Source organism: Dromiciops gliroides, chromosome 3 (genome assembly GCF_019393635.1).
Source record: "Dromiciops gliroides isolate mDroGli1 chromosome 3, mDroGli1.pri, whole genome shotgun sequence".
NCBI lineage: Eukaryota > Metazoa > Chordata > Mammalia > Microbiotheria > Microbiotheriidae > Dromiciops > Dromiciops gliroides.
The window spans coordinates 307,001,903-307,029,240 of record NC_057863.1 but is presented as its reverse complement, the minus strand read 5'-3'; the positions used below and the strand labels follow the sequence as shown (position 1 = coordinate 307,029,240).

Genomic DNA, 27,338 nt, shown 5'->3' with positions numbered 1-27,338 from the left:
TCTCTTTTGGTCTCTTTGACTTTTCATTGAAATACAGGGTGGGAATGGAGACTCTTCATTCTACCACTAGCATTTTATGGTTCTAATTTCTCGGTACCTCAGTAGTACAAATGGAAATTGATAAAATAGAGTCCATTCAATTATTTATCTTTCCCCTCTCCCCATGATCCTCTATGTTCCAAAATCAAATACTATATAAATGATCTTTGAATTACCTATACTACTGCTTCTTTCAGTCACATGGATAACAAGGAATTGTCTTTAAAATCATCTCAGTAATTTTTCTTTTCTTTCCCCTCCCTTCAATCCAGATTAACAATGAGATAGAAACTCTGACAGAAAAACCCACAAAGGTGGCGACTGAACAGGTTGCAGAATTCATTATGCATCTTTCAGGGAAGCAATACAGTGAAGAGCTACAGGACCCCTCCAGCCTACATTATCAAGATCTCATGCAGCAATTTATTTCAGAGGTTCGTGCCATTATAATTGGATAGGGTGAGGGTGTGGGGGTAAGCCACTACTTTGGTTTCTAAAATCTTAGCAGCATTACTTAGAGTATATATATGAGCATTGGATTATACTTAAGAGTACATACATAAACATTGGATTATACTTAAGAGTATATACATAAGCATTGAATTATAGCAACAATTGTATCTTTCCTCCCTCCCTTTCTTCATCTCCATTTTCTTTCTGTCCTCTTCCTTCCACTTCCTTCTCCTTCACTTTTCTCAAACTTTTTGTTTCATGGAATTCCTTGGTTTAAATGTAGACAAGAGTTCTGTAGGGCTCAAGTTTGAGACTCTTTCAGTCAAAAAGTGAGCCATTTTTTATATCCTTTATGTAAGATTTTGTTCCTGAGGAGTAAGGATTTGAGTATTCATATCCTTTTTCTTCATAGTGAAAGGTGGGATTCTTCACTCCTTTGGACTGATGCCTTTTCCATTCTCATATTATGGGGTTCTCCTTGGCAGTGATACTTCCATTATTGTGGGTTAATTTCCTATGCTACATTCTGAGCCCACATGGGAAATAAAAGAGCATCATCACAACCATACTACGTGGCCAGTATAGTCCAAACTGAATTTTCCTAGCTGTATTGCCAAAGGGTAATACTGTATAGTATGTGGAAGAAATGTCCGATGGGACAATGGCTACTTGGCATCAAGAAATGTCTTGGATTATCTGTTAGTTCTCTGTGCCCTCAGATGAAGGAACTTTAAAAAACTCTTAGTGTTTGGATCTATTATTGCATCGTATGATTATAGAATTAGAAAAAAATCATCTAACATCCTAAATACATCTTGATTAAGGTATATTTGGGGTACCTACATGATCTTTGAGTGGTAATAAAAAGTCTCAATATGTCCTTAAATATATCATCATAATCTTCTAAATGAATTGAAAATTTCTACTATTGGAACTATTCTTTGGGGCTTAAAAGTAAAGTTGGGAAGGGGACCAATGGGAAAGAGGGTGCTGTCTGCTGGAGTTTACTATGCAGTCCACATATATTACCAGGAAGGTGGTGATAGAGGCCTTTTAGTCTTGGACTGTTGGATCAAATCATCTATTTGATACTTTGAGGAGCCTGGTGCTTATGGATTGAGATATTAGATAGGTAAATTTGAGGGGAATAGAGGCATTATAGAGTTCTCAATATCTGGATGACTTGGGCCAACGAGGGAACAACACAAATGGTAAGGATGGGGGTGGGGTGGGGCATAAAGCTAAGGGAAGTACAAAAGAATGATTAGAGCAATATAATTCCAGAATGGAAGTATTTAATAATAATTATGTTAATGATGATGATGATAGGGATAGAGACTGGACTTGTGATTTCATTGGTATAGGGAACTCCTAAGTGAGGAAGCTCACTTTGCCAATGCAGGTCTTTACTTTTTTTTTCCATTCATAGTCTTAAAATGTTGCCTAGACTAGAAATTTCATGCACACAGACTATGGATACATATGGCCCCCAAAGTTCCTGAGTGCAGCCCAAAATATATTAAAATGTAATCAGGAAATGTTGCACAAAATAAATAAAAATATACAAAATATAATAAAACCTAGAAATTTTAATATGTGGTTTTCTAAGTTAATATGGTGTTTGCTGGGATCCTTAGGTATGATTTAGACACCCTTATTTCTATTTGAATTTTACTCCACTGGCCTAGATCATTGAGAAGCTAAATGTCTTGTTCAGAGTGACACAGCCAGCATGTGTCAGAGGCAGGAGCTGAACTTCCCAAGACCAGCTTTATTTCCACTATGGCATGGCTGCCATATTCAATCAACTAGCATTTATTAAGGACCTACTATGTTCTAGGCACTCTGCTAAGTGCTGGGGATACAAAGAAAGGCAAAAACCTGTGACTGCTCTCAAGGAGCTAACAGTCTAATGGGAGAAATAACATAAAAATAACTATGTATATATATATATATATATATGTAATCATACAAAATATATTTCTATGTTAGCCATATTGCCAAAAACCACAACAAACAAAAATTGAAGTAAAAAAGAATTCATCAGTTTTCTCTCTGGAGGTGAATAGCATTGTTCATCATGTGTCTTTTGAAGTTGTCTTGGATCATTGTATTAATCAGAGTGGCTAAGTCTTTCATAGTTGATCATCGTTAAAATATTGCTGTTAGTGTGTACAATGATCTCTTGGCTCTGCTCACTTTACTTTGCATCAGTTCATAAAGATCTTCCCATGTCTTTCTGAAACCATGCCCAGCCTATAATTTCTCATAGTACAACATAATACTCCATTACAATCATATGCTACAACTTGTTCAGCTATTTCCCAATTGATGGGCATTCCCTAAAATTCCAATTCTTTGCCACCACAAAAAGAGTTGCTATAAATATTTTGGTACATATAGGTCCTTTTCCTTTTCCTTTGATCTCTTTGGGTGGTATTGTTGTCCTTTGAAAGGGCATAGAATGATTGGACCAGTTCACAACTCTGCCAACGGTTCATTAGTGTACCTATTTTCCCTCATCCCTTCCAGCATTTGTCATTTCTGATAGGTATGAGGTGGCATCTCAGAGTTGTTTTAAATTTTTATTTCTCTAATCAATAGTGATTTAGAGTATTTTTCATATGATTATAGATAGTTTGATTTCTTCTTCTGAAAACTGTTCATATCCCTTGACAATTTATTAATTGAGAAATGGGTTTTATTTTTATAAATATGATTCAGTTTCTTATATTTTTGAGGAAAGAGGCCTTTTTCACAGGAATTTGCTGTAAGAATTTTTGATAATACTTCATCCTCTCCCTTAAAATTCTTTACAAACATCATATCATTTTATCCTCACAACAACCCTTGGAGGCAGATGTTGTTATTATTGTTTTTGTCATTTCCATTTATAGATAAGGAAACTGAGGCACAGAAAGGTTAAATGACTTTCCCATAGTCATACAGCTAGTAAATGTCTGAAGTTGGATTTGAATTCATATCTTCTGACTCCAGACTCAGCACTCTATCCATTGTGCTACCCAGCTGCTTTTGTAACAGTGGTAACGATACTTCATGTTTTGTAGAGCACTCTATGCTTTAAGGTTTTCATACCTCTTTCTTTATTTGAGCCTGTCAGTGGTCCTGGGAAGGACCTATGACAGACATTTTATATAACATTTAGCATAGTGCCTGGAACATTGTAGGTGCTTAATAAATGCCTATTTACACTGAAAAGTTGTGACTTGAACATGATTCTATAGGCTACCAAGTAGTGGGGTTGGAATGGAGAAGGAAATAGAATTATTTTTCCCTGACTTTTAGGGCAGTTTCCACTAAACCATGTTTCTTCTCTGATCATTTTAATTTTCAATCAGAAATGATGACAAACTTCCCCTAATTTGAAATTCCACATAGCACTGACCCTGATTCTGAGGGTCATCATGACTAAGTGAATGAATACTCCAGCATTGGTCCAACTTTTACTCAAGTCTTCAACCTGTGTTAGCCAGGTCTCCTTTCTTCCCTATTATGGGATCCTCTGAGATAGGTGGCATATGGATACTCTTTTATGAATTTGTTGAACTTAGAGTTAAGAAAATATGAATGAGTTCTGGTATCCTTGCTGTGGAAATGAGCATAGCCTAATGTACTGTATTAATGCTGTTGATAATATAGCCAATTGAAATTTAAGCAGCCTAATTTCCTTTAAATATAAATTGATTATTTTAGACATTTGGACCATATTGATTAAACTGAGCTAAAAGAACTCAAAACTAATAAAATTGTCCTCTTCAAAGTGTAGTTTATAATCTGGTCATCTGGCAGATCCCAATTGGATGCTTGCTTCTTCCTGACTTCCATTCACATGGGGCTTCTCTCCTTGGGCTTAATCCAGAGGTTACAGATAGCTTTTTGATGCATGATGCACTCACAGTTCCTTCCTGCTTTAGTAACAGGAAACAGATGCCACAGAGAATTTCACACTTTCAAATAATAAACACTTGCCTGTTTAATAAAGTGTGTGTTGTAGCCAGCTTTCTATTCCAAATCATGTAATTTAAAGTATGCTATTGAGAACTTCTTCCAAGACTTGTGCCTTTTTTCCCTACATTTCACCATGACGGGGTGGGGGCGGAAGAGGGGAATCACTGTCTTATGAAAGTATGTTACATGCATTGATTTCTCTTGTTCTTTGAAAACAGGTTGAAAAAGCATTTGATGGGCTACCTGGCTACAAAGACATCCATGTGCTTGAATTTAGGTAAAAAGATGTATATCTAAGAATGCTTTGTACTGTGTAGCACTTGAATTGTAAAAGGATGAGGTTAAGTATTATTATTAATTATTTAAGTGCTTTAATTTCAAATTAGGTGTGTTAGAATTATAAGCACTATTTTGTAAATGGAGAAATTGAGTTAGAGAAGGGAACCACCACCACTCATGCAAAGTTTCACAACCAATCTGCTACCAAATCAGAAATCAGAACTCATGCACTCAGGTCATTGTTGGTTTTACTTGCTTAAAGATGATGTGCACAGATAGTCAACACTGATCATAGAGACCCTAGGGCTTGAGGGGATTAGTTTTTTTCTTAGCTGCCTTCAAAGCTTGTCAGTATTTTAGTTTTTACATTGATCCTTAAATCCAAAGAAACTTTATGAGATTTTTTTTTGTCCTGCGTCTTTAAAAACACCTCTGAACATATCAGAGAAATATGTTTTTCTGCTCATTCCAGAATATTCATTATTACTCATGCCAATGGTGTCCTGGATATTTTTAGTATTGTTACTCATGATAACGGTGTCCTGGTATTGTGAATAGGCAGGAGCTAGAGGAAGAGAGGAAATGGAATTTCACAAAGCTTACTCCTTAGAAGCATGGCAAATATTAGCATCATGAGTTGGGTATTCACCTATCGATATTTCTGGGTGCTCCAAGATGTATGAGTTGGAACAAAATGGCAAGCTATGACCCTGAACCTGACCATTCTCCTCAATGGCTATTACTGAACATTCCAGGAAGTGTCACTACCTCATCCCTCACTCCCAGCCCTCTCCTAAGAGCCCCAGTTATACTCTATGACTCCTAGAAAAAGACACCTAAGTAAAAAGTAAGCTGAAACTGTACATCAAAGTCCTTAAACTTATTCCTCAAAAGAACCAGATTATGTTGGGTTACTCTGAATGTTTTTAGAGGAAAACAAAAAGGAAAAAAAATACCTGAAGAAGGAAAGGAATTTTAATTTTTGTCAGAAGGTTGGAGAGTGAAAGAATGTAACATAGAGAAGAAAAGGAAGAAGGATAACTAAACTAAGAGGCTTTTCCCATAGAACAGAGGTTCTTGACCTTTTTTTGTGTCATGGACACCTTTGAAAGTGTGGCAAAGGCTGTAAACCCCTTTTCAGAATAATGTTTATCACCTACACTTATGAATGAAGGAAATGCTAAACTGCAGTTAGAAGTCAGTGAAAATAAAGATATCATTTTCCCCTTCCAATTTCACGGACTACCTCTCCCTGAAATCTATCCACAGATTCCTTGGGGGCCTATAGACCTCAGGTTAAGGACTCCTGCCGCTGAGGGTAGAGTGGAACTGTTTAAGGAGAAAACAGTTTCCTGTGCTCTAAAGAATTATGATAAGAATCCAAGGGTTATTTCATGAGAAATGACATTGAATGTTGGTCACAGGAAAAGAGATGAGTCTTGGTGTTTGCAGCTTCCCAGTGAGGGGTAGAGAAGCTGCCATATATTGAACTGACATGAACATTTAGGAAGGACACTGTATTTCCCAAACATGTGTCTGGGATATGATGGAGAACCCTTGAAAACTTAGCAGGATGATTGACTATTGGCTGCTTCTGGTGATTAATGTGGGGACAAATAATTTCACTAATAGAGAACTAGAAGGTATCTCTAGGGGTTATTTATCATATAAAAACTAAAGACTTGGGGGAGGGCACAGTTGGTATTTTCTTCATTGCTGCCAATTCAAGCTAAGAGCTTCAGAAAAGAAAGGTGGCTACAGGAAGTCAGCAGCTAGTTAAGATGATGATGTTGGAAAACAGGATTTAGATTTCTGGGCTAAGGCTTAATTTCCAGTAATGAAAGGATTAAATGAATTTAAGGAGGGCTTGGGAAGGACATATTTTCATGGAAGTTTGCAGATAGGATTAAAAGGGCTTTAAACTGAAAACAAGAGGCAAAAGAAAATTGTCCACATATGCCCACTAAGCCAAGAGACCACAGAGAGTAGTAGTTATAACATAAGAATAATAGTGGAGAGTAATTTACAAGAGGTAAAGAAGAGGAAGAGTGGGAATAACTAAATTTAAGTCCTCAGAGGTCTGTTTACAGAAGTATAGCATATGGCTACAAAGTAGGCTTGAGATCTTAATTCAGCAGTACAAGTGTAATTAAAATTTAGTGTGACATGACATCTTCCTAGAATATGGATTGATGGAAGGATATACCTTATTCCAAAGAAAGAGAGTAGATAAAAAATGTAGTGTAATGGCATTGAATGTATGGATATTCTCTCTCTCTCTGCCTTTAATGTGTATATAGAGATATAGATCTATCTGCCCATCTGTCTGTCTGTCTGTCTATCATCCATCCAGGGGGCACAGTGGATAAGATTTTGAATAATTTCACAAAACAAATAGTAGAGGGATGGAAGGGAAAGAAAATGCTCTTTTAGAGTTGGTAAGGACAGGTGAGCAAGGATGAATACAAAAGAAAGGGAATAAAAAGTTATTTTTGGAGTTAATGTTTTGGGATAAAAAGGTAAAATAATAAACAGGATACTTGCTTAGGATGGATGGGCAATGGATGAAGGATAAAAGGAATACTACCTAATTCCTATTTTGCTTCTTTCAGCTCAGTGGCTGGCACATAATAGGTTCTTAATAAATGTTTGTTGATTGTTTGACTGTTTTCTCTGCTAAGAAAAATGATCTGTAGACTGAAAATATAGAGCAAAATGGTTGCTGGGGAATGGATCAAGATAACTGAGGAAATGGAAAGAAAGCACCTAGATGCCCTGAGTAACTTCAAATGACCAAGTCTTTGAGCTACATTTCAGGATGCAGAAGGAACTCACAACTATGATTATAGAGTCAATTTCAGTAATTTTTGAAACATGATGGTAAAATGGAGACACATCACAGGATTAGAGATAGACTTTGATTTTCCAAAAGGAGAAGAGGCAGGGGTGTGTTGGAGCTGGAATGTACAAGCCCAAACTCATTATTAAAATTTCACTGTGAGCATTTAAACATTGGAAATTGGAAACACTACAATCAAGACTTGATATATTCTTTTGTTAGTTGTCTAGATTTAAGAAAGCAATAGAGGGGCAGCTAGGTGGTGCAGTGGATAGAGCACCGGCCCTGGAGTCAGGAGTACCTGAGTTCAAATCCGGCCTCAGACACTTAACACTTACTAGCTGTGTGACCCTGGGCAAGTCACTTAACCCCAGTTGTCTCACTAAAAAAAAAAAAGAAAGCAATAGAGAAAAGTGTTAATAATATAGATTATACTTAAAGTGGGTTGTGCACACATTTCCCCCCAGAGAAGCAGTTGTTAAACATTTACCAGCACACTCTTGAGAAGAGGGATAGTAGCCTGATTTTGATTCCAGACAGAAGTCTTGAACATATTACTAAGTGATGATGGTGATGAGCCACCATTGGTTCACCAAGAATAAGTCATATGAGACTGACTTCATACCCTTTTTTGATAGGGAAGTGATAGTCCCACTGAATAGTGCCTTGTTCAGACTCTATTTGGTATATTGTGTATTCAGTTTGGGTCACATTTTCTGGAGGACATTGACAAGGGTGGCCAGGATGGTGACATCATATGAAATTGGTTGAAGGGATTGGGTTTTAGTTTGAAGAAGAGAACAACACTTATGAGAGTGCATAAACTCTCTTTATAGGCTTGAAGGCCTATCCTGAGCTGTAGTTGGTAAACTACTACCCAACGGTCAAATCCAGACCACTGGCTGTTTCTGTAAAAAGAATCATGTATGACTGAAAATGACTGAACAAACAACAAAAGCTAAAAATGGGTTTATATTTTAAATTCATATAAAATTTTATTTTAAAATGTAAGAAAAAATACTTAGCTCACAAGCTGCACAAAAGTAGAAAGAATTTGCTGACTCTTGTTCCAGAGGGATGAAATTTATTCTTCAAGCAATAGTGAGAAGTTGCAGAAGGTGTTTTGCCTTAATTTGATGAAACATTTATTTACAATTAGTACTGTCCATATGGGACATGGGTTGCCATGGGAGGTCATGGGTACCCTCTCACTGGAGGCAGAGGACTTGTCAAAGATTTTGGAGGGGAGTTCCCTGTTCAGGGACAGGTTGGACTAATTGGCTTCTGAAGTTCCTTCCACCTCTAAGATTCCATGATTTAGATATATAGAGAAGATTTAGGGGAGCATAGTGATGACTCTCAAGTAATTCGAAGGGCTTTCATGTAGAAGAGGGATAAGACTTATTCTGGCTCAGTCAAAGAGCACAAAACTAGAAACAATGGTTTAATACATTCTAGTATTTTCTCAGGAATTATAACCATGCTACCAGAATAGGTTCTCTTTCCTCTTTTGAAAACCAGAACATTAGCCCACCCCCAGGCATTTTCCATGAAGTTTTCCATGAAGAATTACTGGCTCAGTAATTCTCACAGTAAGAGAATGATTCAAAGGGAATTGTGAATCTTCTGTGCTACATTTCCCCATCTTTATAGGAATCTCATCAAAAAAGTTTAGAGCCAGAGATTTGTTCCATTTTCACCTCTTAGTTTTTTTTTTCCCCAGGGGACATTGTGTTCAGTGTGGGAGAATCTGGGCACCCTACACAGAATGAATGCAGCTAGTCCTAATCAAAGGACAAATAAGGATCTGGGAATTCTGTGTCCCTAGAGGTCTAGCTTATTTGTGATATAAATATTAAAGGAAGAGCAAGCATCATCTTTCAGAACTATTTCATCCTTTCAGGCTCTGTCCCCACCCCACCCCACCCTGCTACATCTGACTTGAATCAAATACTCATAGACCAAAATATTTCTCCTTTATTTCTTTTTTAATCAATTTTTTCAGTTCAAATAAAATGTCCTCCCCTCCCCCAACTCTACAGATTTACAAAGAAAGATACACAGATATGCAAAGAAAGAATGACCATTATTGATGAAACTGGCTACTAATGTTTTCTGCTAGTTTTAATCTCTCCCTTTTATACAAAGTTCAGATCATGGATAAGTAGAAAGGCATTACAAAATTCATGGGGTTAATTTTATTTTTACATTTTACATAACTTTACGTTGATATTTTTTGCTTTTACTTTATCTATATTTTCTAATATATCTTTGCCCCTCCCTTCACACAAAGAGGTGTGCTTTATATTAGAGAATTAAAAAGAGAAACAAAACACACAAGCAAAACTAACCAACATGTCTGGAAAAAGTCTGACATCATCATTTAGCATTGAATTAAACCCAATTAAAAAATTCTAATTGCTTTGTTATTGTTATTTTTTCCATTTAAATGAGTCATAGTGTATATTTTTTCTAGTTCTGCTTACCTAACTATGCATCAGTGCATATAAATTTTCCTGTGCTTCTCTGTATTCATCATAGTCTTGTTTCTTACAGCATCTTATATTCATGGAGCACAATTTGTTTAGCCATTCACTAGTTGATGGGCATCTACTTAGTTTATGATTCTTTGCTACAATGAAAAGTGCTGCTAAAATATTTTGATGTATCTGGGGCTTTTATCCTTGGGATTTATACCTAACAGTGGAATTTGTAGAACAAAGGACAAGGGTATTTTAGCCACTTCCTTTGCATAATTTTCAACCATTCTTGAAAATGGTATAAAGGTGTGTGTATGGTGTGTTTTGTGCCTATGAAGTTTCTGTGTATCCATAGGACTCTGTCTAGATATGACTCACAGGGAGATATGAATGAATATCTCTAGATATCTTCCACCCTTCTGCACAGGAGATTTTGGTTCCTACCAGGAAGGGAAGTAGGACATTGGGGCCAGAGGTGACCACTCTGCTTTCCTCAGAGAGATGGGGTGTAGGGCTAGAATTACATCTCTATTCCCCCTTAAATTTTCTTAGCATAGGGGAAATAATTTTTAGTTTCAAGCTTAGCTCCTGATTGCTATTCTTTAATGCAGAAAAATTCCTCAAGTTATATATCAAGACTAGAGTCCTTTTACTCTAATTGCCAGTTTCACAATGAACATATATAGCAAATAGGAAATAAACCTATTTAGTCAAGCAGATAGCAAACAGAAATCAGAGTGAGTAAACAGATGAGAATATATGCCAGACAATATACAGAGCGGATGATCCCTCCTATTGGGAGTGAAATATCTTAGCTCAACTAAGAAAGAGAGTCCCCATTCTCATCCAAGGGAAAATTCCCTTACATCTACTAAAGCAAGCTGGGGATAGGAACATAAGATGCCAGTTCTTCCACATATTGACTTCTTCCCAGAGTCTTTCCTCCAGGGAACTGAAGAAAGCCTGGAATCCAATGTCTTTTCTCTGGAAGCTCTTCCAAGCTCTAGCCAACTCTACTACTCACTTAAGTATGGAGCATTTAGCAATCAGTTTTCATCAATGCAGAAAGTCTTACGCAAATAGAATTTGAGCTTACCATGATTGGACCAATTCACAGTTCCACCAATTTTGTCAGTGTTTCATTCTTTCCATAAACTTTCGTGGAATTCATTTTAATGTTGAAAGTTTTTTCTTTTCCCTCTAAGCAAATTTTCATTACTCTATATATACCTGATATATAGATATTTTGAGTAATATAAATGTTTTAAAGAAAATCTGAGAAAATGTGCCGAGAGTACTTTTCATATTTTTTTTTGGTGAGGTAATTGGGGTTAAGTGACTTGCCCAGGGTCACACAGCTAGTAAGTGTTAAGTGTCTGAGGTTGGACAAGAGTACTTTGATAAATGTTTTATGATCATGAAGTTTTTAACTCTGTTTAACATGTTTACCTTTTTTTTTCCAGGTTGCCTCAGGAAAATGTCAGGTAGAGTATCTTTTGGCTTCTCTTATACTGTTATTGACTTTCTCAAATAAAAGTGGACAGATGAATAAAGCATTTATTTGAGCCACCTACTATATGCCAAACACCAAACTAAGTTCTGGGAACAAATACAAGGGTAGTCCCTACCCTCAAGGAACTTACATTGTACAAAAAAAGAACTAGAAATTGAGTGGGAGGGGAAAGCAGTGGGAAATGATTACTGGCAAGAAGGCAAAAAAAGATCTTGAGAAACAGGGATAGAGCCTGGAAACCCAGGAATTACAAAGTAAGTAACTTCAGCAGGAGGAGAGCCTGGTTAAACTTTTTTAACTCTGCCAAATATTATTCCTTAGTCCCTTCTCAAAAATGGAGTCTTTATACCCAGGCCTAGATTTTATTAATCAAAGGTTATGGTAAGTGGCAAATTTAGTTCAAAGAGCAATAACTCCTGTTATGATACAGAACAGTTTATCCATGTATTCTTAGGAGAACTATAAATATGAAGAACCCTTCTGAGAAGTTTTCTTTTGCATTCTACTTTTCCTGGAATTCCAAATATATTTAAAAAGTATTGGGCAATCAGAATTATTATAGGAAGCTTTATAAAATAGCATTTTCTTGCATAAATACAATGTGGTAATATAAATACATCAAGGTGTTATGTGTTTATCTATCATAGCTAAAATTCATAAATTAACTACTGTCCCTCAATAATTAATAAATTAGCAGATTTTGCCACTCTTGATAGCATTTGTCACATCTTATTGCTTGCCATTGACTACTTTCTAGGGAAGGGGAAGGGAATAAGATTAGCTGGTACAACCGGTTATGCAGCTCTAGTCTGAACCTAGATCACAGTTTCATTGTTGCTCAGCTCTCCATCACTTGGTACATTCTGTGTCTAGAACAGCATAAATACATGGGATCGTAGAGACACCTAGGGACATCCTTGAAATATTAAAGGGTTCTACAGTGGTTGTGAAAGGGGGGTAGAGTAAGAGTGCCCCAGTTGACAGGGTTTCAGGTAGCAGTTTATGTCTTCAGAATGAGCTGACTGTAACACACCTATAAACATCATGTGGCCTCAGCACCCTCTAGTCTCTCCTTGTATTCCCATTGATTGCTGTCACCTATAGACAAGCTTGAACTAAACTGCTTTATAAAGTCGACTTCTCTTAGGTATCCTCATTACAGGCAGGCCATTTTCAAGGCAGATGCTTTTAGAATCCTCAGCTTAATGGAAGATTCTTAAGTGCTTCCCTACATGTTCCATTCCCAGGGCAAGGCATATATATATATATACACACACACACACACACACACACACACACACACACACACACACACACACACACATATATATACACACACACACACACATATATATATATATATACACACACACACACACACATATATATATACACACACACACACACACACACACACACACACACATATATATATATATATATTGTGGAGCAATGGGGGTTAAGTGGCTTGTCCAGGGTCACACAGCTAGTAAGTGTCAAGTGTCTGAGGCCAGATTTGAACTCAGGTCCTTCTGAATCCAGGGTTGGTACTCTATCCACTGTGCCACCTAGCTGCCCTCATTGGCATTTTCTCAAGGATTTTTAATTATTTCCTTGGCAAGTGATTTCTTCATGGCTATAGGCTCCTTTTCTTCTTCTTCTTCTTCTTCTTCTTCTTCTTCTTCTTCTTCTTCTTCTCCTTCTTCTTCTTCTTCTCCTTCTTCTTCTCCTTCTCCTTCTCCTCCTCCTCCTTCTTCCTTCTCCTCTCCTTCTCCTTGTTCTTGTTTTTCTCCTTCTTTTCCTCCTCCTGCTCTTCATTCTTTTTTTTTTTTTTTTTTAGTGAGGCAATTGGGGTTAAGTGACTTGCCCAGGGTCACACAGCTAGTAAGTGTGTGTTAAGTGTCTGAGGCCAGATTTGAACTCAGTTACTCCTGACTCCAGGGCCGGTGCTCTATCCACTGCGCCACCTAGCTGCCCCATGCTCTTCATTCTTTACCTCTTCTTCCTTTTCTTTTTCTTTCTCTTCCTCCTCCTTTCTGGTATTGTATAAACTTTGGATTATATATGCTGCTCTTATTTTTCCTTTTCCTTTTTGCTGACTGATTTTCAGGTAAATTTTATGGCAGTAGAGTTGTAGTAAAAAGAGCCCTAGATTTAGAATCATCATATTGAGTTTGAATCCTGGGTCTTTTATTTACCATCTGTATGATCTTAAGTGAGTAACTTAACCTCTCTGGGTATCAGTTTCTTCATCTGTAAAATGAGGAGGTTGAAATAGATAAAGGGATTGAAATAGATCCCTTCCAGTACTAAAATTAGGATTCTATGAGCTTTCTTCTGTACCCAGAATGGGGAGGGAAGGATAATGGGAAAGTTACTGGAAAAATAAAGTTTAGGAATATGGAAACAAGTTGATTAGTGACTAGAAACAGCAGGCAGCATTGGACATGAAAGCAGAATCACAGCCAGCTATTCACAAGATCAGAGAGGAGATTGATGAGAGGCAAGTTTCTTGTTTTTAGGCTGGTAGAGGTTTATACCAGGAGACTGATGAAGAATTGAGCTTGACTAGTATTATCTAAAGGGAGAGTTAGGACTCTCTGTAGGGATATGATGCCACTGCCTCAAGGAGTGTGTAATTTACCAAGTGGAAGGTGGGAAAGAACAATCTCATACCACCCTCTCTATGATAGCTAATCATGGGGTTTGCCTGCAACACAACCATACCTACTTCTCACTTGTGATATCCTCAACTCCCTCATTCCACTTGTTTCCTGCAGCTTTGTAAACTCCTAACCTTCCTCCTTCAAAGCCCCTCAGGTCAGTTAAAACCCTGTCCTTTGTTTGTTGTTTTTTTTTAGTGAGGCAATTGGGGTTAAGTGACTTGCCCAGGGTCACACAGCTAGTAAGTGTCAAGTGTCTGAGGCTGGATTTGAACTCGGGTCCTCCTGAATCCAGGGCTAGTGCCTTAACCATTGTGCCACCTAGCTGCGCCCAGATGGAAACATTCTTAAAGACCGAGGTGCAGATTTTTTTTTTTTTGCTGCCCCACAGATTTTTTTTTTGGGTGGGGCAATGAAGGTTAAGTGACTTGCCCAGGGTCACACAGCTAGTGTCAAGTGTCTGAGGCTGGATTTGAACTCAGGTACTCCTGAATCCAAGGCCAGTGCTTTATCCACTGTGCCACCTAGCTGCCAGATTTTTTTAAAATGGCAATCATTGAGCTAGATAAAGCATGTGAGTGTAATTTGTCACACTCAGGACTACAAAGTTACATGCATGTTTGAAGTCAGTTGGTGAGTCAGACAGCCCCTATTTGGATATACAATGATGAGTTGGGGGGCTCTTCCTGCTGTCTCTGCTCTCCTTAGTTTTCACTTGTGCTTCTATTAAAGGTCTCTAAGGAGATGTAGCCTTCATTAATCTCCATGAAACTTAAAAGGTGTTAGTCATCTTGGGAACGTATCCTGACCCTATGAAAGTCCTATTTATGCTTACTTCTGCCTTCTCACCATGCTAATTTCTCTTTCCCACTACACTGATATTTTATACTTAGTTTATGTAATAGTTGTCTTCATCAGTGGTGTTTATCAAAGGGATATAAAAGCAATTCCTTCCCTTTGCCCCTTTTCCAAATTTCCAACAATGTTCCTGGGATCAAAATTTTGAGGACAATTGGTCATTTTGAGAACTTCAACAAGCCAACAGTTTCTAAGGAGGACAGCAGCCATTGTTTCAATAAACTATTACTTTGGGGCAGCTAGGTGGCGCAGTATATAGAGTACCGGCCCTGGAGTCTGGAGTACCTGAGTTCAAATCCAGCCTCAGACACTTAACACTTACTAGCTGTGTGACCCTGGGCAAGTCACTTAACCCCAATTGCCTCACTTAAAAAAATAAACTATTACTTTAAGTGACAACATAATCACAATATGCCTGTTTGGTGAACTTAATCTCTAATTTACTATTTTCATGAAAGTATATATAGTAATGTGAAATATTTCCATGTAATTTTTCTGAGTAATGTAAACCCACCTAGCTCTTCACTCAGCAGAATGCCGCATCATCTAATTAGCTGAGACACTGCTTATGTAGCAAAGTAATTGCAAATCCTGTCTTTCCTCCTCTCAAGCTAGAGAGGGGCCAGCTTATCTGGCACTACTAAGAGGTTTCACCTTTCTCAACCTATACAGGATGCTAAAACCCAATAATTAAAATTGTAGGTGCTCTCCTTCAGTAAGGATGTTACCAGTCTTTCCCCCCAAGTCTTTTCTTTAACTAATCCATGGAACAATGATTCTCTTAATCAACAGCCTTTAACAGCCTTTAAAACTAGCAGCTGCCACCTTCCTGTCAGCTAATTGCTCCTGCCAGCATCTTCTTAACTGATCTTCCTGCTGAGTTCTTCAGTACTTCTTGTTTTGTTTTGTTTTGTTTTTGGCAGGGCAATGAGAGTTAAGTGACTTGCCCAGGGTCACACAGCTAGTTAAGTGTCAAGTGTCTGATACTGGATTTGAACTCAGGTCCTCCTGAATCCAAGGCCAGTGCTTTATCCACTGTGCCACCTAGCTGCCCTCTTCAGTACTTCTAATGTCTCAAATCATCCTTTCTATCAGTTATGAAACTAATTTGTTGTTGTTGTTCAGTTATTTCAGTTGTGTCCAACTCTTCATGACCCCACATGTGGTTTTCTTGGCAAAGATACTGAAGTGGTTTGCCATTTTCTTCTTTAGCTATGAAACCAAGAGTCCTTATTTACTTTACCTAGAGTGTCTAAACTTATTCAATTTACCATTTGGAGAGTTTTACCCTCTTAGACTCTAAAAACAGTCACATGTACATGAGACGAGGGGCCACAGTGCTCTGTAGCCTAGTTGTTTCTCTCCCCTTAAAACAGATTCTCTCAGTTCTCTCCCTGGTCCTCCTAAAAACCTATGCCTGTCACATTTTAACAGAAAAACCCTATTCATACGCAGATTTTAAACTTTGTTTTTATATGCAAAGGTTCTTTTTCCTTCTCTTTCAACTACCAAAACTGGTCACATATAAGAGGAGCAGTAGTTTATATAATTTATAAATTAATTTAATTATTTTTTTACCCAAAAGTCTATTTTCTGCCTTTTTCAAAAAACAAACTGCTGATGTATGAAAGGGACAGTCCCTTCCACATGTACAAATGTATATAGCAAAAAAAAAATTGTGAAATTATTGGTGGGGGGTAATCTTTTCACTAATGCAGACTATGTCCCTTCCATGTCTTAGCCTTAAAAGAGTATCTGCAGCCAAAAAATCAATCACCTGATGGCCAATCTTGAGAGAAACCACATGGTTCTCTCAATGTCTTCATACTTAGCTTGAGATGATTTTTGTAGTATAGACTCATGGTTTATTACTCACCCATTTCTGAAGCTTTCTCAACTTGGTAAGATCTGTCAAGAGGCAGCTATGGCACACTAAAGAACAGGCCTTTCTGAGTCAGAAGACTTGGATCCAAGTCCTCTAGAGGTCTGACACATATTGGGCCTGTGACCCTGAGTGAGCTATTTAACCTCTCAGTGTCCAGTGCCTATGTGCTCAGAACTCCTGGGGGAATTGCCTACACAAATCTCCTTTCGCTGTCAGCCCTTAAAAACAAACAAACAAACAAAAAAACCAAAAAAACCTAAAGGTCTTTGAGAGCTTCCGTTCTGTCAGCAGAGCCTTTGAGAATCCAGGTTATCATCATTCTTTGATGAAATGTTGGTATAGGAGGCAGCTAGGTGGCACAGTGGATAAATCACCGGCCCTGGATTCAGGAGGACCTGAGTTCAAATTTGTCCTCAGACACTCGACACTTACTAGCTGTGTGACCCTGGGCAAGTCACTTAACCCTCATGGATCCCCCTGCCCCCACCACCCCCCCCCCAAAAAAAAAGAAAAGAAAAGAAGAGAAATGTTGGTATGTGACAAGTTGAGGAAGTGATTAAAAAGCTAGGGATATATACAATATAGCACCCACATTCACCGGCTGCCTACTTGCCACAAATACACAGGCAATGCTACTTAAAGTAGGACTTATATGTGACCAATGGCTGATCTATCCTGCTTGAATTGAGTGAAAAATCAGTACCAGGTCTCAGGATATGATCTTCGTAGGTAGTATTTTAGAAGAAGGCACTATCAGTACTATGAGAGAAGAAAGACTCCTGAATTTTTTTCCAAAACAACCTCACCTTTGGTTGCCCCTGTAATGACATAATATCTTATTGGCCTGTTCATCTGTATATGTCAGTCATCTTCTAACAAGCCATTTGAGGTGGAAGGATAAGGAAAACTTTTTTTTGCAACTTGACCCAAAGAATGAATCCGTCCCCTGCAGATGCCCCAGGCAATACTTGTTTATCCAGAGAATAGCAGTTCTTTCAGTGAATTCAGGCAGATGAAAGATACTGTTGCTATAGTTGTTAGTACTCTAGTTGCTAAGTGTGCAGCTGGCCAACATAGTTTTCTTCAGACTGATACTGTTTCTGTTTAGTGGCCTATATTCCGTTTCTCCCATACTTCCTTTCATTCTTGGCTATATCTGATTTTTTCCCCTTCCTGAGCTGTCACAGACCAGCTATCACCTCCCCACCAACATCTTTACTTCCTGTTCCCTTGCCAGAAATTGGTCAGCTCAGGGCTATCATGCTTGAACCTTACAGCTAATTTCTTCCTGACACCTCAAAGTCTTCCTCATTTTGTACTTTCTTAACACAAAACGTGACAAATCATAAGACGGTCCGGTCCATATGCATTGGACTGGCAACATAATACAAACCTGACCAATGCTTGTTAACTTGCCTTTGACAGGTATATTGTTAGCACAAGATAAATAAAGCTAAACAAAATGGTACTAGCACCTACTTCTACTTCTTTCTTGCCAGTTGTTTCTTAGCTAGACCTTAGATTGTAGAGATCAAAAGGAGGTACTAGGAGAGAAGTGTATTAAACAATGATTTGATGGAAGGGCCAATCATTAAACCCAGCTCTCTTGATTCCTAAACTGTGTACCATCCAACATCAGTTTAAGGTAAATCTGCTTGCATTTGCACATTTCCCCGAAAAGAATCTTATCTCTCCAGGAGGTTCCATATTAGTTTTAGGCATGTACCATGAAATAATAATGACAATAACTAATAACCAAGATGCTTGCTCCATGAAATGTCTCCTATAAGCCTTTTCAGCCTCAACTGCACATATTAAAATCAATTCACTCATAGAGAGCCTATAATAGATGCAAAAAGGGAGATAACTTTCTTCAACAAATATCAACATCAACTGAGATAGAAAACAGGGAGACATTAGTGCCACAGAATATGTTCTGAACAAACTTCAAATAGAAGGAAGATTCCCTATTGATGGTGAGGACCTTCAAATGCTCTCATTCTACTGATTATGTTAAGCCCTAAAATACAACAAAGACCCCTCTGTAAAAAAACAACAACAAAATTCTTTTGAAAGAGACTGACTAAACCATCTACACAAGAAAAAAAAGATGAAAACCATGTATTACATAGATAATGACATTAACTTGGATAAGTTAGTCTGTGTATCTTGTACATCTCTGTGGATGGACAATGAAACAGACCCAGAAATGTATGAAAAATTAGGCTAAATGACTTTGGGAAAGTAGAGAATTTTTTTTTTTTGGTGAGGCAATTAGGGTTAAGTGACTTGTCCGGGGTCACACAGATAGTAAGTGTCAAGTGGTCAGATCTGAACTCAGGTCCTCCTGAATCCAGAGCTGTTGCTCTATCCACTGTGCCACCTAGCTGCTCCAAAAGTAGAGAATGCTTAATGATCTCCAGTTGAAAAAGAAAAAAAAAATTTAAAAATGATCTCCAGTTGTCTGAACCTTCAAAATTCTATATTTTTGACACTAACATTCCCCTGGTGATTCAGTATTATGGAACATTTCATTCTCAGAAGAATAAAAATTACAAGTGACCCAAGAGACAATGGAAAGACATATTTAACATAAATAGGTTTAGTGTGTAAAAATGACATGTGCATGAGATATGGCACAGTTCTGAGACAATTACCTGTGAACTGAGTAAAAGAAAAATTATCAAGGAACTGTGTGACCAGGAAAGAAGGTGGACATATAGAGCAAGAATAAAGTATAATAAATCAAGAGCCCCTGTGTTGCACTATTACCTGTGAACTATTAAACAAAACAAAACAAATCTTTATTAAAACTTCAAGTATATTAGGTACTTGAAGAAAGATTTATGAAAAGACATGGATGGTTAACAGATTGTCATATGGGAATATTAGTTCAGTTCAACAAGAATTAATTACATGCTTACTATATACAAGGAACTTATATATAGTAAGTTGCTCCTATGGATTTTTGTTTAGTCATTTTTCAGTCCTGTCCATTTTTTCATGACCCCATTTGGGGTTTTGTTGGCAAAGATACTGGAGTAGTTTGTCATTTCCTTCTCCAGCTCATTTTTTGATGAAGAAACTGAAGCAAGCAGGTTAAGTGAGTTGCCCAGGGTCACACAGCTAGTAAGTGTCTGAGGCTGGATTTGAACTCAGGAAGATGAGTCTTCCTGACTTCAGGTCTGGTGCTCTATTTACTGTATCACCTAGCTACCCACTTTCATGGATACAAAGAAAGAATGAACTAGTCCCTGCCCTCAAGAAATTTACAATCTTTGCGGGGGTGGGAGGGAGGATACAACAGTTAAGTGCAAGATAATTTGAGGAAAGAAAAGAGGACTAATAACTGAGGGATTGCTAAATGGTTTTGTATACATCATGGCATCTGAGTTGAGTCTTGAAGGAAGCTAAGGATTTTAAGAGTAAGAAATGAGGAAGGCATACATTCCAGTCATGTGGGACAGCTTGAGCAAAGATAGATGAATGAATGAATGAAAAAGCATTTATTTAACACTCACTGTATGCAAAGTGCTATATTAAGTACTTGGGATACAACTAGAAATGCAGAACAGTCTCTGTTCTCAGGGAGCTCATATTTAAATGGGGGAAACAACATATCTAGGGGATTTCAGCGGGAAGTCAGATGATAAGGCCCAGCAAAGGCCCTTAGTCACTAAGCATTTATAAAGCACCTATAATGTACCAGGCACAATGCTAAGTACTGGGGATTCCAAGAATGGCAAAAGACAGTTCTTTTCTTGAAGCTCACAATCTAATTGGAGAGAGACAAGCACACAAATATGTATAAAAAACTATATATAGGATAAATAGGAAATAAGAGAAGGGAGGCATAAGAATGAAGTGGAATTGGGAAAGGCTTTCTGTAGAAGAGAGATTTTGGATGGGACTTGAAGGAATGCTGGTAAGCCATGAGGGGCAGATGAAAAGGTAGAGCACTCCTGAGAAAAAATGCCTGAAGTAGAGAGATAGACTATTTTATTTGTGAAACAGCCAAGACACCCATGTCACGAGATTGAAGAGCATGTGGTGGGGAGTCAGGTGTAAGACTGGGGAGGTGTGTGTGTGTGGGTGAGAGTAGGCTAGATTATGATGGGATTTGAATGCAACAGAAAAGCAAATGATAACTCATCTTATTTAATGTAATTTCCATTGAGAAAACTTTATCTATTTTCTTATGGGAAACATTTGGTAAAGTCAGGGACTTTGGTGGTGAGAACTTTGTTCTCTAGTAGTTTGGTTTTAGTAGTGGTGCCTTTCAGGGAGGCAGTTGCCTGGTTGCCTCCCTATAAGAATTGATTCCCTGCATGAAGGCTGAAAGGTCTTGGCTGGAAACCGTCAGTGGCCCGAGAACTGGTATTGATACTCCTGGGACTCTTGGGTTTATCTGACCATTGATGGCAGTTGGTCAGTGGTGGGTAATAATGGTGGTGGCAAAAATGGTGAGGATCGTGAGTCTATTCTCCTCTCAATAATGGTTATAGGAAATAAACTGGAAGCTGGCTGAATCACAAAGGGTGGGAGAGGGGGACACTGCTATTCTCAAGGCTTTTGAGTTCAGGGCCCTGGGATGTTTGGATCTAAAGGGTGCCAGTGGTTTGGATTGTGTGGTACATGCCAACTCTGTTCTTTTTCTGAGGGTGTCTTGCTGAATCTGCTAGGCAAATTTGCATGGAAGATAGATTGCCTAGTTTAAGAAATAACAACCAGGGAAAGTTGGGTTGGAATGTGTGTGAAGTAGGATTATATGAAATTTCTTGAAAGTTGGAAACATCCTGGAGGAGCTCAAAAAAGATTTTAAAAATCAAAAAAGAGAGGTAGAGGAAAAATTGGGGAAAGAAATAAAGGTGATGCAAAAAAAAAAAGGGAAAAAAGTCAATAGCTTGGCAAATGAGGCACAAAAAGTACTGAAAAAAAAATGACTCCTTAAAAAACAAAATAGGCCAAAATGATAAAAGAGGCATAAAAATCCACTGAAGAGAACTTTTTATTTTTTTCTGCATTAGTCATGTTGTAAGAGAAAAATCTGAGCAATGACGAAAAACCTCAAAATAGAAAAGCAACAGCACCAAAACCAAAAGAAATAGTATGGTTCATTCAGCATCTATACTCCACAGTTCTTTTATTTTTTCCTGGATTTGGAGATCCTCTTCTATCATGAGTTCCCTGGAACTCTTCTGTACCATTGCATTGGTGAGAAGAATATAGTCCATCACAGTAGATCAACACACAATGTTGATGATACTGTGTTCAATGTTCTTCTGGTTCTGCTCATCTCATTCATCATCAGCCCACGCAAGACCCTCCAGGTTTCTCTGAATTCCTTCTGCTCATCATCTTACTGCACAATAGTATTCCATTGTATTCATATACCACGACTTGTCCAGCCATTCCCCAATTGATGGGCATCCCCTCAACTTCCAATTCCTTGCCTCCACATACAGAGCAGCTATAAATATTTTTGTACATGGGGGTCCCTCTCCCCTTTCCATGATCTCTTTGGGAAAAAGACCCAAAAGTGGTATTGCTGGGTCAAAGGTTATTCACAGCTTTATCGCCCTTTGGGCATAATTCCAAATTGCTCTCTAGAATGGTTGGATCAGTTCACATCTCCACCAATAATGCATTAGTGTTCCAATTTTTCCACAGCTTCTCCAACATTTATTATTTTCCCTTTCTGTCATATTAGCCAATCTGATAGGTATCAGGTGGTACCTCAGAGTTGTTTTAATTTGCATCTCTCTAATCATTAGAGATTTAGAGCATTTTTTCATATGGGAATAGAGAGTTTTGGTTTCTTCATCAGAAAACTGCCTATTCATATCCTTTGACCATGAAGAGAACTTTTTAAAAAGGAGAAATGGAAAAATGGAAACGATGTACAAAAATTCACTGAAGAGAAGAACTCCTTAAAATAGGGCAAATGGAAAAGGAGGTATAAAAGCTCACTGAAGAAAATGATTCCTTAAAATTATAATTGGACAAGTGGAAGCAGAGTCCATGAGACACCAAGAAACAATAAAATAAAAATTTAAAAATGAACAAAATAAGAGAAAATGTGGGAAAATTTGGAAAAAACAACTGACCTGTAAAATACATTAAGAAGAGATAATTTAAGACTAATTAAAGCTATGATTTTATTTTATTTATTTTTATTTTTTCTCTTTTTTGGTGAGGCAATTGGGGTTAAGTGACTTGCCCAGGGTCACACAGCTAGTAAGTGGTAAGTGTCTGAGGCTGGATTTGAACTCAGGTACTCCTGAATCCAGGGCCAGTGCTCTATCCACTATGCCATCTAGCTGCCCCAAAGCTATGATTTTAAAAAGCCTAGATATCATATTTCAAGAAATTATGAAGAAAAAAAAATCAAGAATCTCCTACCTGGAAAAACTTGGTATAATCCTTCAGGGTAAAAAAAAAATGATGTTTAATGAAATAAAAGACTTTAAAGCGTTCCTGATGAAAAGACCAGAGCTGAATAGAAAATCTGACTTTCCGATATAAGACTCATGTGAAACATAAAAAGGTAAAAAGGAAAGAAAAATCATAATGGATTCAATAAAATGAAACTGTTTACATCCTTGCATGAAAAGATGATACTTGTAATTCATAAGAACTTTAATCATTATTAGGGCAATTAGAAGGAGTCTACATGGACATGGGTGTGAGTTGACTATGATGGGATGATATTTTGGTTTGTTTTTGTTTTTTTGTTTGTTTTTGGTGAGGCAATTGGGGTTAAGTGACTTGCCCAGGGTCACACAGCCAGTAAGTGTTAAGTGTCTGAGGCTGGATTTGAACTCAGGTCCTCCTGACTCCACGACCCGGTGCTCTATCCACTGAGTCATCTAGCTGCCCCAGGGTGATATTTAAAAAAATAAACCTTAAGGGGTGAGAAAGAGGGATGCACTGAGAAGAGGGAGAAAGGAGAAGTAGAATGGAATAAATTATCTCACATAAAAGAGGCAGGAAAGAGCTTTTACAGTGAAGGGAAAGATAGGGGGAGGTGGCAGATAATACTTGAACCTTACTCTCATCAGAATTGGCTCAGAGACAGAATATCACGCAGAGTCATTTGGGCATAGAAATCTATTTTACCTTACAGGGAAGCAAGAAGGGAAGACGATTGTTGTTGATGTTGTTGTTCTTGTTGTTTGTCCTTTATTCTTGAAGAGGATCATAACATTGGGTAATATCATAACTTGCAGTGAATTGGATTTAAGTAAGGGAGGGCTGTACAAGGTCACCAACCTCACTCTCTCCTCCAGAGTCATTTGGGTACAGTGGCAAGATATATATCAGGATGACTGGAGATGACCCTGGATGTTTAAAGCAATTGGGATTGTGACTTGCCCAGGGTTACACAGCTAGTAAGTGTCTGAGGTGAGATTTGAATTCAGTTCCTTTTGACTCCAGGACCAGTGCTCTATCCACTGTGCCACCTAAATGCCCCATAGGGAAGAGGATAAGAGCTAGGGGAGGGAGACTGGTAAAAGTGAGGGTGGATTGGGAGAGGTGGTAGTCAGCAGCAAAACACTTAAGGGGAAACAGGGTGAAAGGAGAAAGAGAAGGATAAATGGTGGAAAAAATAGAATGGGGGAAATATACAATAATCATAATTGTGAAAAAATTTTTGGCAAGTTTATCTGATAAAGATTTCATTTCTCAAATATGTAGAGAACTGAGTCAAATTTCTAAGAATATAAATCATTCCTCAATTGATAAATAGGCAGAGGATATGAACAGGCAGTTTTCAGATAAAAAAAATCAAAGCTATCCATAGTCATATATGAAAAACATGATCTAATCACTACTGATTAAAGAAATGCCAATTAAAACAACTCTGTGGTACCACCCCACACCCATCAGATTGGCCAATATGACAAAAAAGGAAAATGACAAACATTGGAGGGGATGTGGGAAAATTGGTACGCTAAATAAAATGTTGGTGGAGTTGTGAACTGATCCAACCATTCTGGAGAACAATTTGGAACTATGCCCAAAGGGCCATAGAACTGTATTTGCCCTTTGACCCAGCAATGCCACTGTTATGTCTGTATCTCAAAGAGATTTCTAAAGAAAGGAAAAGGACCTGTATGTACAAAAATATAGCAGCTCTTTTTGTGGTGGCAAAGAATTGGAAATTGCACAGAAGCCCATCAATTGGGGAATGACAGAACAAGTTGTATATGATTATGATGGAATACTATTGTGGTATAAGAAATAATAAACAGCTTTTCTTTAGAAAAACCTGCAAAGTCTTGCATGAACTGATTTATTGAGCAAAATCAGGAGCAAGTGTACACAGTAAGAGCAATATTATATGATGATCAACTGTGAATGACTTAGTTATTCTCAGCAATACAGTGATCCAAGACAATTCTGAAGGATTTAGGATAAAAAATACTATCCACCTCCAGAGAGAGAATTGAGGGAGTCTAAATGAAGATTGAAGCATAATTGTTTTCACTTTCTCTGTTCTTCTCCTTCTCCTTCTCCTTTTCCTCCTTCTCCCCCTTCTCCTCCTTCTTTTCTTCCTCCTCCTCTTCCTCTTCCTCTTCCTCCTTCCCCTCCTTCATTTGTCTTTTCTTTCACAATATGACTATTATGCTAATATGGAAATATGTTTTGCACAGCTGTCCATGTATAAACCATATTAAATTGCTTACTGTCTCAGGGAGGGGATGGGGTGGAGGGAGGAGAGAATTTGGAACTCAAAATTTTAAAAAATGAATGTTAAATAGTTTTTACATGTAATTGTGAAAAATAAAATATTTTAAAAAGAAAGTTGGAATTTTAGTAAATGCATACTTTTGTGTATGTGAAATATTTTAATCTTCTATACAGATGAAATACTTGAAAGCTAGTTGCACAATATATTCAATTGGCATAACTTTAATTCGCTTATTTACATGAATTAAGCAAGGCACACAGATCTAAGGAACAGTTATATCCTTAAGGGAATAACTTTTAAGTGAGCTATGTGCTTGAGTGAGTGAGATTAATAGATGAGAGGTTCTTCTCCCATATTTTCTCCTTGGTAAATTTTGCTAATGTCATCTTAGTGCCGCAAGCCAGTTTCATCTCTTTAGAAAAGAGGATTATCTTTTAAGCAAGAATCAGCATATTCAGCTGGCAAAATAAGATAGCCTCAGCTGCTTCAATGAAAGCAAAGCAAAATATGGGTATAGACATAGTCTTCCAGCTCGTAGTCCAATGCTCTTTAGATAAAATGTTCTTAAAGTTTTACCTAATTAAATGGAATTCTATTATTTCCTTACACTCAGCATCACAGATTCTTAGAATGTTTTAACAAAATTATATTAGCATTAAACTAATGTTTTATTCATTTTAACTATATGCTATGGATTAAACTCTTCATCAACACATGATCTTGGGATGAAGACCTTGTAATTCACAACATGGAAAAAAAATGATGTATTTGTTGGCTTATTGACATTAGATCTCTCTGTCACAGGACCTGGCCCAGGAGCTAGGATGAAATAAAGAAGGTTTGGCTCTTCTATTAATTGCCTGATGTTAATTATTTAAAAAATATTTGGTCAACTGTATCACAGTGTTACTTTTTCCACTGAAGGGATTATTAACTCTATATAGCATGTCACTTAAAGATGGCCAAATGAGAAAATGTAAAAATAATGAATTGTCTTCTGCTGAGTTTTGGTTTTCTTTTTGCTTCTCCACCTCTTCCACGTTCATCATGAGATATATGGTCATAATGGTCATAATATAACAAGTAACTCTCCAAAATTTTTGTTCTATGACTTTAACATGTTCTATACTCTCCATAAAAAAAAGGGTGGGGCAGATTTTTATGTGTGAGAAATGGGTAGTTGTCTCCTCTCAATGTGGATATAACAGTCAGTCATACTCTCCTGACCTGTTTGTAGGACAAAGGTCTCAGATCCCCTCCTCATCCTCAGGTTAGCAAGGTCACATGGTTCAAGGAGCCCTGGTCTCAATTAGGTCCTCTCCAGAGTTCTGTCCATATAAGGAAGTATAAGGTCCACTCCTGAGTTATGCCCATACAAGGAAGAGGGGTGGGAATACTGCGTTCGATTAGCTAGTTTTTGCGTGTAGATTGTAACCCCGACCAGTGATGAAAAAGGGGAAGGTCCTTCGAGCCCCCTTTCTGGGCAATCACTAGCTGCACACTAGGGTGCCTCCTTCTCATGAGAAGAAAATAAAGCCTTTGTCACCTCGATGCTGAATTCCTGAGAATTATTGAGAAGAGGATGGATTTTCCCCTCACATCATAGTACTGATAAAGGGAGAAAACTTAAAAACATCTTTCTTTGATTTCATTTGATTAAAGAAG

At 37.7% G+C, this 27,338-nt stretch overlaps 1 protein-coding gene across 1 annotated transcript in view; it reads left to right on the top strand.

Annotated features, from left to right (window-relative positions):
• IMPG2 (interphotoreceptor matrix proteoglycan 2) overlaps nt 1-27,338 on the top strand; it is a 123,457-nt gene that overhangs the window by 67,002 nt on the left and 29,117 nt on the right. Inside the window, exons 8-10 of the mRNA XM_043997793.1 lie at nt 312-473; nt 4,680-4,738; nt 11,523-11,543. Coding sequence (XP_043853728.1) covers nt 312-473; nt 4,680-4,738; nt 11,523-11,543 — 242 coding nt within the window. The remainder of the gene's footprint in view (nt 1-311; nt 474-4,679; nt 4,739-11,522; nt 11,544-27,338) is intronic.